At 37.2% G+C, this 17500-nt stretch overlaps 1 protein-coding gene across 1 annotated transcript in view; it reads right to left on the bottom strand.

The window, feature by feature from the left end:
* Positions 1-17500, bottom strand: part of LOC138059303 (katanin-interacting protein-like) — a 60403-nt gene that overhangs the window by 35668 nt on the left and 7235 nt on the right. Inside the window, exons 7-20 of the mRNA XM_068904871.1 lie at positions 16744-16798; positions 15871-15944; positions 15509-15610; positions 14920-14982; positions 9715-10141; positions 8790-8823; positions 8309-8395; positions 7876-7919; positions 6306-6422; positions 4141-4184; positions 3431-3555; positions 2898-3057; positions 2090-2212; positions 975-1091 (exon numbers count right to left, since the gene is read on the bottom strand). Of these exons, the coding sequence (XP_068760972.1) occupies positions 975-1091; positions 2090-2212; positions 2898-3057; positions 3431-3555; positions 4141-4184; positions 6306-6422; positions 7876-7919; positions 8309-8395; positions 8790-8823; positions 9715-10141; positions 14920-14982; positions 15509-15610; positions 15871-15944; positions 16744-16798 (1572 nt within the window). The remainder of the gene's footprint in view (positions 1-974; positions 1092-2089; positions 2213-2897; positions 3058-3430; positions 3556-4140; positions 4185-6305; positions 6423-7875; positions 7920-8308; positions 8396-8789; positions 8824-9714; positions 10142-14919; positions 14983-15508; positions 15611-15870; positions 15945-16743; positions 16799-17500) is intronic.

Below are 17500 nucleotides of genomic sequence, written 5' to 3'. Positions count from 1 at the left end.
GAAATCGACATTGATATCCGGGCTCTATTGGGCCTACAGACAGGTTGCCAATGGCAAAGTGCAACAATTCCTTACGGTGATTTTATGAATTACACAAACTGTGGGCAATGAATTGCACGTTTCTGGGACAGAAGCAATTCTCAGGTAAGTGGGAAATTGACATAGAAAAATATGTTGCTATATTGGATAACAAGCTATTTAGTTTTCGTAAACAAATGGTCAAAGTTCACCACTTAGGTCAGTCATACCAACACCCTGGGCCCAGAGGTTTTTCTTTCTTCTTCTTCCTGGAAGAAACTTAGCCGCGAAGGGTGACACAAATTAACGAACTAAAACCTCTGGTTTCAGTCCCTATGAATCTCATTTCCAAGCAGACGCCAACTGTCAAACGCTTCAAAATTATAATCATAAAACACGCAACGACAGCCACACTATCCTCACCTTCCCCTTGGTTGTTTTAATCATGCCAACCAATCAAATTTGGAATTGTGTGAAGTTACTGTAAAATATCTACCAATCAGAATTGAGAGTCAAATCGGACGGTAAACACTACATGGAAGTGAGATTCGTAGCGACAATACCAGGGGTTTTTCTTTTCTCACTGATTCGCTCTTCATTGGAGGAGGAGGAGGAGAAGAAGAAGAAGAAGAAGAAGAAGAAGAAGAAGAAGAAGAAGAAGAAGAAGAAGAAGAAGAAGAAGAAGAAGGAGCAGAAGGAGCAGAAGAAGAAGAAGAAGAAGAAGAAGAAAAAGAAGAAAGAACCACCACCTCTGGGACCAGGGTATCATAACAATAACATCATTTCCATTTTCCGGCTGTCAAAAGCAGTGTGGCTGTAATAAATAAAATAAGTATGAAAATACACAAAGCATGTTTAAAATTTTATTTTGATTAAATATGTTGGGAGAGTTATGTTTCCTGTGGAAACTAGCCATTTTTCTGCAATTTGAAGTTTCTACATGTACGTGCACGTACCTTTGTCTTGCCATTGGCCAGGTTACCAAGATCACCTTCTTCTCCCACATGACCTGAGATACTAACATTCTGACTTTCATAAGAAATTAAGTTACTGTCCAAATCAAAGAACTGGATCTAAGACAACAAAAAAGAAAAAAAACCTACTTGGAAATTGAACTAATAGTTTCATTTCTGCTGAAGTGATCAACCCAGAAGAACAAAAAGCTATTAAAAGACATGAAGTGCTGACCATCTACCTCTAATAAGAGCTTCCATCAAGAAAAGGTTGTTAAGAGTTTATAATGTTCATCAGTGAATTTGTGAATAACAAAGTGTTTCTGTGCATCTCTACAGTACATATTTAACAATAGGTTGATTTAGCAACAGAACAGGAACCTAAGTTGACGACAGGGAGCTCGCGGAATAGTCTGGATTCTACTCTAAGCTGACCTAATATGGACACTTTTCTGCTCACAACGTCATCAACTGACATTGACATTCCTGTTCTGTTGCTAAATCAGCCCAATGTCACACAGATAACCCTTGTTATAATTGAGTGTGTGCTGTGAGCATGAGTGAAAATATAGGCAAGCTTGGGTTGGTGAGTTTATGTTTCTTAGCTGTCCTCCTTAGCATACTTCCTCTGCTTATACACGGTAAATGGCCCATGACCACAACTTTTTTTTTTCAAAAAAGCACCACTTCTGGATCATTGCTTTATCCTCTATAAAATTAATAGAATGAAACAAAAAACTCTCTCTTTAGGAAGTTACCATTTTTCTAAATTTTCTTCCTTCGCAACACCAAAGTCTGAGAGTTGTTGAAATGGATAGGGCTCATTATGACCCTAGTTCAGGATAAGCTCTAAAGATGAGGAACGATCTCACACCCATGTCTAATAAACAATCCATAAAAACTTTCACTTTATCAGTTTATATTTATGATTTTCAATTGAATGAAAATCGATACATTCAATGCGGCTACATCTCATTATGATGATAGATTAATTTAAATTTATGCATGCTCTCAATCTCCTTTTCTGGAATAAGTAGCTTCTATTCTCTGACTAATTCTAATCAAATACAATACATTAAATTTGGTTGGTTCCAGGTGAACTCGGAGTTGCAACCTACTTCAGTTAATCCCACATTGTCTGGGTTTCCCCAGTTGGAAAGAATCTCAAAATACACATCTGTGCCATCGTCATTGTCTGTTCTGTTCTCAAAGGTATCTAAGGAATCTACTATGCTGTAATCCTGAAAAGAAGAGAGTACATTGTTAAAACACATTCACTTTATAGTAACACACCATAAAGTTCTTGCCTACTGTAACCATTTATACCGCTCCTCTTGTGTATAATAATTAATACTTAGTACTTAAAGTGCCCCTGTAACCAAAATATTTTTCTTTGGAATTCAAAGCTATGTTAACTAAACACTAAGCGACCAAAGTTTTAAGCCTTAATTTCAAAAAGACACCTGTTTATATTAACTGAAATTTTCCTATTTAATGGTTCGCCATTACTTTAAGTTCTTGAGAGAGCTGGATTGAGGAGAAATGACGTCAAAGCCTCACTAGTTTAAGAATGCAATACGTGTGTATGGAACCCTAAACAAGACCTTGGCGGCTTAAAATATTGGCACTTTGCCTGGAACACCCTAAGCAAGACCAAAATCCAAAATTTACACCCCTAAGCAAGCATCCCCATCTGTTTCATAGCCTTTGGACAATAATCAAAGCTCAAAGCAAACACACTTTCAAAATCGGAAGAAAAACAGTGATTTTTTTTATCACAGGGGCACTTTAAACACTTCAGTACATCTCCGGAAACCACACAGTCACACATGATTCAGTTGACTTTCTTAAGTTCCTAAAAAGATAAAACTGCTTGTCTGTGGTGTGACTAAGACACCCAAAGTGAGTGACATGCAAACACTATACCTCAGACTGGCCACCCTCTTTGAAATCAGAACTTTTGGATGGCATCATCATCTCTGTTGCCTTCAATGGTGATGACTGAGGCCAAGGAGAATCACTGGAACTCTTCAAAGGAGCCTTATATTCCAATTTTGCCAAAAGCCTTATCAGGTGCTGCTGTTGCCTTTAAGAAAAAACCATAGCACATTTTACATTACAAGAAACACTCAAAATATGAACTTCAATAATAATAATTCACAACGAAATTAATAGAATAAAAATGATTATGCATGGAATGTGAGCTAAAGTCTGGTTTGACACGTTAGAAGTAGTTGCATTATTACAGACTGACAATATACGTTACATCCAACAAAATCTTGCCTTGGAAAAAGGGGCTCCTTGGCTTTTGAAGGACTACACTCACCCGGACGATTGTACTTTACTCAATTATGATATGACACCTAGGTTCAAACCATTTACAAATTTACGAAAACAGAATCACATTTACAGGTTAGAGGGTTAAGTACAGTCTGTTTGCATTGTCTTTGCTCACAAACCTGGCATCCATTTTTCGGACCTTTTCTGTAACAAGAGCAATTGTGTCATCAGTTTTGAATGAACTTGAAGATGTTACTGATGATGGCCTTTTTACCTCAGACAGAGGAGGGTTTGAACAGTATTGCTAAGTCAAATGAGAGATAACAATGAGTCAATACATAAACCTAACAAGCTAAAGTACAACTTCATTGTACAAACACAAGATCCAGTCCTTTATGGACTTGATCGTTATTGTTGCCAAATCAACACAACTGAGACAACAAAGATTGCATATAGCTGAAAGCTATCTCACGTGTCACAGTTAAAGGATCTTACTCCTCGTTTTTATTATCATCATTTTTTTCGTTCTGGGCACTTACCAGTAGTATCACAAAAATGACCAAATTAATTATTCATCTTATAACACTCACACTAAAAACTGAACACAAGACAACAGGAAATACTATTGAGGCATTTAAAGGCCACATTCAGAACTTGTTTACGTGTTACGTTGAGCTCTCCCCTCTTCCATTTATTTATTTCTGCTTTCCTGGGAAAATACAGTCCTAATACAATATGTTATCCCCCTATACAGTATTAATTTTTGTTTAGTTTCTACCACTGGGAAGTTCTTGCCCTTGAATGATGAATATACTATACATGAAAATAGCTAAAGTAAATGTGTGTTCTGCTGCAACTTAAGTACTTGCAACTTTAGCTAGTGATGTACCTTTGTTCTTTCAGGAGCAGTCTTGGAACCAGAGGCCTTTGATTCTAAAACAATAACAACAACAACAACAACAACAATAAAATTATTATAATAACAATAATAATAATAATTGTAATAATAATAATAATAATAATAATAATGATAATAATAATAATAATAATATCCCCGTGACCCTGAAATACCAGATTCACCTCTGGCTGGGAATAGCTGTGTCTCCAACGGGTAGGAGAGTAAGACTGATCTGAATAATCAATAAAAATCTATTTCTTCTAGCTGTGGAGTATATAGTAATGAGATGGGGTGCAATGTAGGGTAGCTCGCCTTAAAAAATGACAATGAAATTGTGAAAACAGCTGAAAACAAAATACAAAATAAGGAAGAAAGGTTACAATGTTGTGATAGAGAAATGGAAAGAACAAATAAACGCTAGAGCAAAGAAAATAAAAAGGTACAAGGACAGATGTAACCAATTTCACCAAAATAGACTGTTCTTGAATAACCAAAAGAGGCTCTTCAAACAGCTTGAGGGAAAAGAAATAACTTAAGCAATTACTCCAGATGCTAATGAGAGTAAGAGACTTTGGGAAGGAAATTGGAGCATGAGTAAAGAGCACAACATAGAGGGGGAGTGGCAAATTAAAATTGAAAAACAACACAAGAAGATGAACAACAACAGGAGAATGTACTGTACTGGAAGCTAACAACCTTGAAGCATTTAACTCTGGTTCAGAGCTGGTGTTTTTTTAGTTTAAAAATTTCCTTATTTGGATGTAACGTAGCTTGTGCATTTTCCCACCTGTGCAGCTTCGATCTTATTTTTGTCCATATTTGGGCATAAAATTGGTGTCTTTAAATCCCTAGCTTTGTTCCAAGGAAAAGAGTTACAAGTTACACGCTTCAAGGTCAAGTGCTTCTGACTGTACTAATAATCCAGAATAAACAGGAAAAACAAGTAAATTATGCAGATGCCTGAACTAGCAGGCATCAGGATCTGATGAGGTCCAAGGAAAATATCAAGTCTGTCAGGCCAGTGCTCACCACATTACTACACTTAAATGAAGCAGCTGAGAGTGGCAGCATCCCAGAATGATTGACTGCAGGGAGGACGACATGCAATGACTGTAAAAGATCGAGCTAGGGAAATGAGGTTTAGAATTTCAGATCCAACACATGTCTCCCACTAATGTGGAAGGGCCAAATTTACTACCAGAGGACAGACCACAACACCAGTTGTCTCCCCCTTGATCTTCACAAACAGTCTGTGGGTTCTTTAACATCCCACAGTGTTTAACAGGAAAGGTTGTGAGACTGGGCCTTCACTTTAAGTGAAGACTTGCAAGTCTAACCATTTGTGGACGTAATTACAAAGGCAGCACTTTCCCCTCAGTTATATCAGCTAAGACCTTACAGTGTAAGTGTTGGTCTGCGTGACCAACTAAGGTTGATCCTGGTGCACAACCTGAACTTAGCCACCGGTGTGTGGTATAAATAATAAAGGCGAAGGATAAAATGGTATCAAGGACAGCAAGATGAAAGAAAAGTTGAGTCAGGAGTATTTGAGTAGGGTTAGAAAAAGTGTGAAATTCAAATTGAATGGCGTAACTATGATCTCTGCTATTAACTCTAGGACTGTAAGAGTAAGTTATTGAGCAGGTGCTGTGAAATGGGTGAAGGATGATTTAAAGACCTTGGACAGAACAATCGAACATTGTTAATGATATACGAAGCACATGCAGATCATCAAACTTATTCAGGTGGCTCCAACAGGATTAGAACCAATCACTTCTGCAATGCCGATGCAATGCTCTACCAACCGACCTATGAGGCCACCAAGTTCTCTCTTTCGGCTATAACTAGACTCCTAGATACCATATAATATAATTGCTTTTCGTACCAAAGGCTCAATTTTGGCCTTCGCCTTGTTGAGAATATGATGCTTGACACATTTTCTGCAGCTAGATCCTCTCTTGCTCACCCTCTGGCGAGTTTTACAGCTCTAGGCCCTGCTCGCAGGGTGGGTTGTACAGTACTGAAAATAATAATTATTTTCAGTGCTACACAAGCTACATTTAACTTCAATACCTCCAGCACTTCCAGTTTTGTCTCCTAATCAGTTCCTCGCAAAGGCAAATAATGTGAACCTCCCTCCCATAACAGCTTCTTACCTACTGACTGATTCTCCTCAGCCATTGCTTTAAAGATTTCTTCAGCATTGTCATCCAACTTGTCTACTGCCTCACTTTTTCTTGTAGCAGATAAAGGTCTGCTTTTCTTTTCACAAACTTTTCAAGAAATAAAAATAATACAGTTCTGTAATGATAAACAAACATGAAGCAAGTTTTTATTTTAAAAGAACAACAACCCCTAACCCTAACCCTAAACCCTAAACAGTTCATGACAGATGACTTAATTCACAGGCATGCAGACTCTCTTGAGATCAAGACCGCGTAAGCCCGCCTGTCCCCCATCCCTCCCCCCTGTTGATATAAATATTGAAAAAGAAAAACCTTCACAATAGCTTCAGAATAGCCATGTTTCACGGCGGGAATTGTTCACCTCCACGAACAGTATTCTCCACTGAAAGCGACGATAAGATAGATATTCGCGTCTTATTCCAACAATGATTTTTCAGCAATCACCTTTGATTCCAAAACAACTGTCTCACCATTTTCTATTTTCCCTTTTTCCTGTTTAACCACACCCGATCTGGTCTTCAGAATAGCTTCATTTTCTTTCAACATTGCTAGGGAGAGGGGCGTCAATTCTACTGCTTCTATTCGTCTTTTTTTTAAACGTCAAGGACGTAGTTGAAATCGTGGGTTTTAGAGTGCAAAAGGGGAGGTGTCGCAACAACTTACATGTATGGCCAGGATTGAAAATGTTGTTAACCCATTCACACTAAAGCATCCCAATTGATGAGTAAAATCATCTGGCATTTATTAGACAGAGTAAAATCTTATTCTATAAGTCTCAATTTCAGGTGGGGAAGGGTTAAGAGAAATAATTTTTATTTCAAAGTGTTATCACAATGTCTGTGTTCCAATTAACTATAGTATAAAATTAAGGTAAATTAAATAATCATAATGACAATTGCAATCTATTGCCACAAGTAACAACAGAGGAACAAAAACAGTGTCAGCACAGCAACAGTCTGAAAAAACAATTATTTTGGACTATCACTGATTCAAAGACATGGCAGTCAGCCCCCTTTCAGATGTAATTACAGGTGTATTACTTAACAGTATATGGCCACAAGAACAAAGACGTCTTTAAACTTCATCATTAATAGATCCATGGCAAATGTATGTGCATTGCCGTACCGGGAGGCAAGGTCGGTAGCAGAAAGCAGTGAAGGGCCAACTGCGTCCAAAAGCGGTCGCACGGGCCGAAATCCCGGGATCACTCGTTTGGTACGACGCTCCAGCGCCGGTGTCTGGAGGTACTGCGTTTTCGAGGGATCCACTGTAATTGGCTATGCTGTAGTGGTCTCCACGCCTAATAATTTTCTTTTTTTCTTTTCTCCTTGTATTATTTTTTCTATTTTTACCTATATATTTATATTGTATTCCAGTTAGGCGAAGCTAAATAAATAAATAAATTACAATATGAGTTAGCCTTTAAAGTACCATACAGACATTAATTAATTAATAGACCTCACAGGGTAGTGCAGCTACAATTTTGTTAACAATACAGTACCTAGTAACAAATAATTAGCAAGTATTTAAGCTTTCCTACCAGAAGCTGGTTGCAGGTCTTTACCATGTGTTTCCTTTTTTAAACTGAGAAGAGTTCAAGAAAGAGCAATCAAAGAATGTTTAAACAATGCCTTGGCTCACCAAAGTACATTACACTCTCCAGCAGTTACAGAAAAAAGAGTTTAATAGTTATCCATCTACAACTGATTGATAACAAAATAATGCTACCATATGTACTTTATGGATCTCGGTTCTCCAAATCATCTGTTTCTCACTCAGACAAGTGCTTTGGCTCTTGAGAGATTTTTTTTGCATAGCAACAAATTTTTTTTTCATAATTATTATTTTCAAACAATGAGACACTGAATCTACTCCCAGATCTTACATCTTTGCTGTAAAGAACAAGTGGAATTGAAAGTTTTGTTGGCTTCCAGTACACCACTGATTAATTAAAGACTACTATAAGTATGCACCTGTTGTGTTGTGTGCCATCCTTGGTTATACCACATTTGGATGAAATGAGATCTTCAGAGTCATAATCATCAACATTTGTCTTACGCCTAAAGAGGTGGATGTAAGATGAAACTCATTAACAATGATGATGAAGATAATGAGGAGGAGGACGATGACGACGAAAGAAAAAGAATATAGAGGCATTGAGGGGATAATTAAAATTAATGATAATCATTATATAATATTACCTAACAACATTACTCATTTCAAAGAAATAAGTACATATGAGGGTCTTATTTCCATAACAAAAAGAAATTTAAAAAAAATGCCAATTGAAGGCACCAACCCTTGATTTCAGTTTCCAAAATATACTACAGTATACCCAGTGCAGTGTACTGTGCAATATTATGAAAGAATTGTGAGTATCTCAGTTGGTCAAATCACTTCACACAATCCATTCATGTCATAATTAATAATTCTATTTTTCTACAGTAAACCAACCGAGTTGCTGAAAGCATCCTTTCTTTGCGTTTAACTGAAAAGAAAAAAAACATGAGATAAAAGATAAGCTGATCAAGTTTATACCTTCGAGGAATGATCAACATTCCGTATGCATGTAAAGGAAAAACAAGGCATATTAATTAAAACTGTACTGTCTTACAGCAGTTGTGAGAAACAAAAGTCATGTTGAGGAGCACTGAATCTCACATACTACATTTGGGCTTTCTAATCTCTCCTCAAAATGTACTTTGCACAGTTAAAGTGTTGGTAATCAACTAGATGTCATTGAGCCCAAACTTATCAGAGATGATGAGGGACACTTGATCCAATTTGTTGTTTTGTCTCAGGAATAGAACTACCATGCTTCTCACAAGAACAGTTGTAGCAATAACAAACTAAACATGTAAATGTACAGTGTAACAGCTAAACTCACTGTAATTTGGAAATTGTAAATCATTCATACAACCCATAGGCCATAATATTCATAAACCACCAGAAAAAGAATCTGATTATACTTATAGCTTTGCCAATCATCCCTACGAGCCTCATTAATTTTAGAAATATGTTAAAAAAGGTGCATTTTGCTTGAAAATAAAGCTTGTTGGTCTCATTAGCACATACTAGACAAAAGAAAAGGGGTCTCTTAAAAGAACAACTCAAAGTAGACAGGTAAAACACAAGTCATGTCAATTGAATGTATGTGATAACAAGATTTTTGTAAATATGGATGGACTTGAACATTACACCAAATAATTTTTCGTAATTTTTTGTCAATTTTCTTCCCCCCCCCCCCCCCTCAAATTGGTTACTAATTATACCCAAAATATATAATTTAGGAGAATGATGCTCCCAGTATGATTAATACATGTAGACACCACTGAGACCTGATTACTCACAAATAGTGACATGTACATGTAACACATACCTCCTGATGACGAAAAGCTGAGAACAATCAAATCCTCGCCAGAGTTCTTCAGAACATTTTCATTTTTTGCCTTTCTTTCATTAGCTTTCTTTTCTTTAACATCTACATGTACAGGTGCAGATAAATCCTTCCCTGACTCAGTTTGGTCCCTTTTCTTTTTTATAGGAAGATCTCCTACATTCAAGTCATTTTGAATTTCGATACTCCTGGAATTTCTTCCTGATCCATCAATGTCTTGACTGGGGCTTGCAACTTGTCCTCCTCTGTCGTTCAACGTACTTGTCAATTGAGGAAGCCTTGCAAGTGTAGTTTTGTCAAGAAGATTCAAACTGTCATTAGCTCCTTCAAGTTCTTCATCAATTTCATTGTCATCATCCTCATCTTCACCATCACCATACTTTGGTTCAGTCTTTTCTTCCTGTAGTCTCTATAAAAGCATTAGAATTTGCATTACACATGCATTACCACGAAATTTCAATCAGTAAAACTGAGGTAGCCTAATTACTGCAGAGCTCAACAATAGAGCATAACTGTTAATAGATAAGTAATGAATTGAACTATAGTACCACTCATGAACTGCGTCACATGCTATAGGACTCAATGTTGTGTGCTACAGGAATCGCGTTGCATGATGTTAACAAATCTGCAAGTACAGTGTACAATTGCTTGACACTTGTGATCTTAATTGACCTTTTGTTGAGTAACTAAACAGTTACTATAAGGAAAGCAGTGCTTTCAAAACAAGCCGATGACCGCCGGAGTTCCGCCAGCTACTTGATTGTATGTCGCTGGCTACTCTGGTCATAACAATCAGCTCGTGACAAACAATCTTGGCGTTGCTTCTTATCCATTAACCTTTAAGACGGCAGAGTAACTTCACACTCAATTTTGCAGCAATAACTGATTTCATTGATAGTTAAGGGACATCATGGAGTCGTGCTATTCAAATGAAAGTCTTTGAAAACGCAAATTTTGCTGTCTGCACGTAAGTAAGTCATAACAAAAGATTTAGATGACGCTGACACTGGCATTTCCGAGCTTCTAAATTTCAAAGTTTTCTGCAGACCCCTCTAGCTTCAGGGGCCTTGCAGGCCCTCGATTGTCACAGCCACGTACTTTTCCAGAGTTGGCCGCCTACTTCTAAACATTTTGAAACTACTGGGAAAGTGTTTGTAAAAGGCCCATTCTTGAGGCAAACATGCCTACAATAAAATTATTTTAAGCATATGACAAAGTAACACATACTAATTTCAGAACAAATGTGGAAAATCAGACCAATCCACGACCATTATGTTAAACTATCATGATAAAGAAACATAATTATTACATGCTTCGATTCTAAGTCAATTATTTGTTGTTTCACTATTAATTAGCCCACTGGTGCAAACAATGACACTTTGGCTTACATGCATGGCGGGGATTGTTTTCATTGCAAGTTTGCCACCCAAATTTCTAGTTTCAAATAAAGTTCTCAAAAACTATTCCTTTTGTCTCCCAAAAAGCTATTTTTATCTTTTCCAATGTCAAATAGTGTTCTTATCAGATCAAACATTATCAATTCATTCTAATAAAACAGCTAAAAACTCCAAGTTTACGTAACAAAAGCTTTAGAAAGACTGTCTCAGTTGAAAAATCATTTGCTTGAAGTGCTTAAAACTACACATACGAAATGAAATGTTGATGGAACCCACTGGGAACTCGGAAAAATCCGAGCCCCAGATAGGATTCAAACCCACAACCCTCCATGATCTAGTCAGATGCTCTAAGCACTGACAGAGCTAAATTGTACTGGAGCAAGCGTGAAATGTGGGTTTGACTCCCATCTGGGGCTCAGATTTTCCCGACTTCCCAGTGGGTTCTATCCAATTTCATATTTTGTACATCATTCTCACATTCGCTCACTTGGATGCTTAAAATTAACCTTCTAAATACTAGTTACTGTACAGTAGTGTAAAAATTGACTGTTGATTGGGGTTTTAGATGTTGTGTCTGTTTGATGGGAACCTCCCGCTTCCCATACCTTTATCTCCTGGCTCCTGCCCTTTTCAGTCCCATCCCCTATAAATTAGGAGACTCAGAGCACATCTTGGTCAAAGTACGTATTATTCTTAGGTGTTTCATTTGTCCCTTTGCTCGTCTTGCAGCAGTTATGCATCAGTTACATGACAGCTGCTTGACATTTCATGATCTAAGACATAACCACCAGAAAAGGGAAAAGGACTAACAAGTTCACAGGAAGTAAGCCTGTTTTTCAGCCCAAGCACTGATTTTTGTTTGCTTTATTGCTCAGAAGACGCTATTAAATGCAAAATTAGTCAAATATTATTTTGGGTTCTTATTTTTGTGGGTAGTGCATTGTATTAGTGCAATACCCATAATTTATTACCATCGGGCTTTCTGAGTGAGTGAATGTAGGCCTGCAGCACGTGCATGAATTACAAAACTAATGTAGGATATTCTTCAATTTCAACATTTGATGCACATTGTACAGTTATTCTGTTTGTGGCCCACTTCTTGCCTTTTTGTTTACTTTGCAAGAGCAATTCTTGCCTAGAGCGCTTGTGGGCTTTGTGAGTCAACACCCGCTTTAATAGCCTAACTGCACTGTTTGGGGATTCCATCGCCATTCCTCCCAATACAGGAGTAAAAGAAGATTTGAAAAAAACCTTTAAGAACCAAATACAAAAAACCAAAACGAAAAAGAATTAAGTTAAAAAAAAAAAAAGAATAGATGTCTTCATCAAAGAAATTTTGCTGTGGTCTCTCCTGCGAGAGCATAGGTTAATAGAGGGGGTTCCACCATGGCACTCACCGGTGATGCCAAAACCAGCCTACCAGAACACCACGAGTGAGGCATTCTGGATATTCCCATCTATGCACAGCAAAACGAAGTTAGAGCAAATCGGATCGATGTGTAACTTGTCAGCCACGAGAGGAAAGAAGTCTGCAAGATTGAAATAAGCTGCCCATGGATTGAGAGTAGAGACAAGAAAGATGAGGAAAAGACACTCAAGTAAGGGCCCATGATGTGGGAGTTGTAGCAGAGATACAATGGTTTATACAGGGTTGAACAGTACAATGTAATAATTTAGGTACTGGGTGGTTACTCTAAACACCAAGAGAAGTCAGTGAGGAAGCTACTAGGAGGAAGGGCACGGGACGTACTTGAGAAGATATGCAGAATGGCCTAGATGCAGAAATATTATTTTCCTCCTTGATATTTCTAGTTTCACTCCAGCTTCATGTAATTTTTCTCTCGTTGCTGAATCACATATCTCCTCTTCGTAAAGTATACCAAATTCCACATTTCCTGTCTTTGGAAACTCACAGGAGATAGATGTTTATAACTCTTCAAATATCTCTGCTCTCCCGGAAAACCTGAGAACTTGAAGATCACGAGAACAAAACATGCTTGTATGCCGCCAAAAACGTGGTCAGTTTCACAACATAACCGCCAACATTTCATTGAAAATTAAAACTGTGTGCAAAATTCATCACGCTTTAAGTGTGGATGGCAGTAACTCCACCTGAACTTTAGTGGATACTATATATAGCATCAATCTAATCGGCTAAAATATTACAAAAATTAATGCTAACGCAAAAACAACAGCAACATTGGACAACAAAATAAATCGTAACAAAAAAAAAATTGTTAAAGGGGTAATCAGGCCTAACAGGCTTTATGAGTCCACACATGCTTCACAACCAAGACCAAGCTGAGAGTCTTTGGGTCAAATGTGAAAGCTGTGCTCTTGTATGGTTCTGAAATGTGGAGGCTGACTAAGGGATTGGAGAAGAAGTTGCAGGTGTTCATCAATAAGAGCCTGAGGAACATCTTGTGGATTTGGTGGTCTAGAAAAATCAGCAACAAGGAGATCTGGAGACAAACAGGGCAGCGACCGTTAGAGCAACAGATTAGACAAAGAGCTTAGGGACGGGTCGGCCACACATTGAGGAGACCAGATGGACATGTAGTCAAGAGGGCACTGGAGTGGAACCCACAGGGGAAGACGAAGAGAGGGCGACCCCGGCACACCTGGCAACGTACGAGAATGGCAGAGTTGGAGAGGAAACATCTCACATGAAATGAGGCAAAGGGCACTGCACAAAATATGTTCCACTAGGAACGAAGAGGAATAAGTAAGTAAGTACATGGTTACTATCAAAACTGCCATTGGAAATTTGAATCCGAAGCCGTTCGATTGCAAACACGTGATCTTAAACAAATTGTCATGTGATCCGAAAAATGTCACATGATCCAAAAAAAAATGTTTCTTGTTGAATGCCATGACCGCCATAATGCATTTTATACAAACCATGTGACAACTTTTTTATGTCATGTGACGACTTCTTTTGCGGAGCTCCCATTTAAAAATTCTAACGGCAGATTTACCACTCTAGTGATTTTGATAGTAGTAACGGCACTAAATTGCCATTCTTCAAAAACGTCAAAAGAAGATTTAAAAAAAGCCTTCAACAATCAAATCAAAACAGAAAATCACTTTTTAAAAAAAGATGAGATACCTTTGTCACAAACATTTCCCAATGGTCTCCCACAAACCCATACATGTACCAACCCTGTCCGATGGGGCTTACTCAAGAGAAAACGGAATGTAATCGGAATGCAAACAACAGCAATATTGGATAATAAACAGTAAAATAAAATTAATTTTGCAAAAATAATTACCAGACAATACCAACCTACAACTGCACTACCCACATGTACGCAATGTGTGCCTATTTTTTAAAAATATTTTAACGAATTACTTAATGACAACAAGTAGTCATTTGCATTTCTCTCCTACTTCCTGCTCATTTCTCTCCGGCCTTCCATACCCTTCCCACCCCCTATTTTCCCGGGCTCCCACCTCCTGCCTCCTCCTCCCAAACCAATTGTTTGAAAACCCTGTTGAAGGTTGTTATGTGATGACTGAAGTTGATTCAAGTTTGAGATAGAAACAATTTGAGAAAGCAACTCGAAATATTTTTCTGTTATTCTTTGATCTGTGGGGTGTGTAGCTCTGCATGCATACTGTAGCTCTCCGAACAATGTTAGAGACCCACATTAACTGAATTTTCGACTTAAAGTGACTCAAAAAGGTCAATTCAAATGCTTGAATGCTTATTACCATGCAGTCAGCTTGGAATAAGGCATGCACAAGTTTCATTTCTCATGACCAGGAAAACATAGACAGTAATACCTACATTTTGAGCTGCTTGGATGCTTTCCCTTATGGACTCATCAGCTTCTAACGATTTACGAAGTGTCTAACACAACAAAAACAATAAGAATTTTAATTTTGCCACCATGGATCGGTTTTGGATTACCCCTAATGATATGATAGACAGGAGTGTTAAAACATTGAATCTAACTATAGCTGCGTTTATAGTTCTCCAACCAGAGTGCTTGTGGGGTATTCCATAGTAATTGAATGGTTCATTCAATTTAACTACCAATTGAAATTTGAAATTCCATTGATTACAAGAATCATAGAGCGATTTAGCTTCAAGTTAAGCTGCTCTATTGGTCACTAGTGAAAGAAAATAATTCAGAACTGCCATGTGAGAAAGTCCAAACAAAGCATAACTTTTCTACAGTTGAGCTGAGTAATTTGCTTTAAAGTTTTTATCTGTTGTTTAAAATGACTGACAATAGACAGCTCACAGTCTAATGTTGTTATGCTGATGTAAGTACATGATTGTACTGAACACAGAACTACTGACAAAGTACTGTACTTGTAAATGTACATGTAGTTTTCAGTTGATAGCTCTATACTCTTACTAATAGAATTACCTCAACATCATTAAAGCTGAGAGAAAGCTCATCCATTTCTTTATTGTCGTCATCATCATCATCATCATCATCTGGGTCTTCCTCTTGATCATTAAGATCATCCTAAAAACACAAGAATGATTCAACAGCTGCTGGTGCCAATATAATCACGATTCTCTGTGCTAAACAACGCTGGCCAGTGCCAGACCAGACACAGATTCAATGTCTATTTTAAAACAAGTACATGGACTCCAAGATTCATTGTATTCATTTATAAAAAAAATGCATTGTAAATTTAAAATTGATAATAATAACTCAATAATTTTTCAATTGCAATACTGAGTTCCTGTCAGGATTGCATCATTGTAGTTACATACAATCACCTGATCTGAAGCACTATAGCTTCCATCAATAGCAAAAGATTCAAAATCTTCACTGTACTTTCCAGTAAGTTTGCCTGCAAATACAACAATAATTTATTACAACCATTTTTTTAAATATGGCAGGAGATACATGTATTTGTCACATCAAATCTATTTTAAAAACTGATCAGTTTTTCAACAATGATAAGTGTGTATAGCTGACCAATAAGGACAACAACCTCAAACAGGCAACAGGCTGTCTCACAGTACCATACTTCGTAGCCAGGTCAATACATGACAGCAAGGCCAGAGGTGATACAGAAATCAGTGCTTTCATCTCCAAATGGCACTGCATTTTCATAAAAACAAGGTCACCGCAAATCTCTGACAGGTCTGGCATTTATTCAGGCCAGGTTAATGAGCAAACAAAATTCAATAGCAAGTCAGAATGAGAGGCAATGGAGCCAGGTAAATTAAAAATTAATTAATTAATCATTACATATGTTTCCAGATGTTGCTGAAATTTTCAACAACTTCTGAAAACACTAATCTTTACAAGAAAACAGTGGCAATTATTATTACTAATGTTCATCCCAGAACAGTAAACTTTTATTAAAATATTTAATATTATGAGAACTTGTGATTTCATAATTTAGTGAACTTAAAAGTTATTGGCCCACAACATTATTCAGTAGTAGTGATTTTTTATTAAGCTATCTTTAACTTTTCCATCACACTTAATGGACTGAGTGGCCTAAGATGTTGATGTTGAGTAAGAACTTCTCCTCTGCAAACCTGTGGCAAGCTACTTTGAAGTACTTTACTTCTGAATCAGACCTGTGGGTTAAATTTATTTAGCATTTTATTACATGTACCAAGAAAATTTAACTTTACCTGGTGCTTTTAGTTTCAATTTCTTTCCTTCATCAGTTCTTATTTGTATTGAATCCTATACACAAAGAAAAGTGAAATAAATGAACAAAACAAAAAACAAAGATAAATCAGACAATATTATTGAACTTAGGTCTTCATGAACATTATAATAAAATTAAAATAATATTATTAATGTGGAGTTAATTATTTGTGTCACTGCATGGCTAACTATTAACTAAAAGTCTTCATCAGTTCTGATGACAGTTGATGTTGTAAGAGGGAGTTTAGAGCCAAGACCAAAGTACCGTATTTACCCGTGTATAAGTCGACCTTTTATGGCCTCAAAAGAAGCTCCAAAAATCACCCTCGACTTATACACGGGTCAAAGACTTTGAGCCAAGTTCCAGCTAAGTAATATATTAAAAATTAACGTAATAATGTTGTCTTGGGCATAACGAATGCAGTGGACAAAAGCCGACAAAAGACTTCAAAATGAATGTAAGCAATTCCAGTTGAAATGAAAAAGGATTTGTCCAACTCTAAATGTTGAAGATACCCACAAGCACAAATATGAAATAGACACTCAAAATTTTCGTTTTCCAAAGGCGGAAAGCTCTAAAAGGCATTTCTGTTACTCAATCGTTCAACTGCTTAATAACCTGGCGCAATACCTCGTGTTTGCGTGCAAGCATCGTGACTTGTGTTGCGTGAAAATACTGGTTGGTAATGAATGTTTTTTATTCTTTATACAAACCTGGCGGACTTAAATGCTTTTGCA

The sequence above is a fragment of the Montipora capricornis genome, chromosome 8 (assembly GCF_036669925.1).
Source record: "Montipora capricornis isolate CH-2021 chromosome 8, ASM3666992v2, whole genome shotgun sequence".
In the NCBI taxonomy this organism is placed as follows: Eukaryota; Metazoa; Cnidaria; class Anthozoa; order Scleractinia; family Acroporidae; genus Montipora; species Montipora capricornis.
Note: the sequence above shows the minus strand (reverse complement) of the source record. Positions and strands in the feature narration are given on the sequence as shown.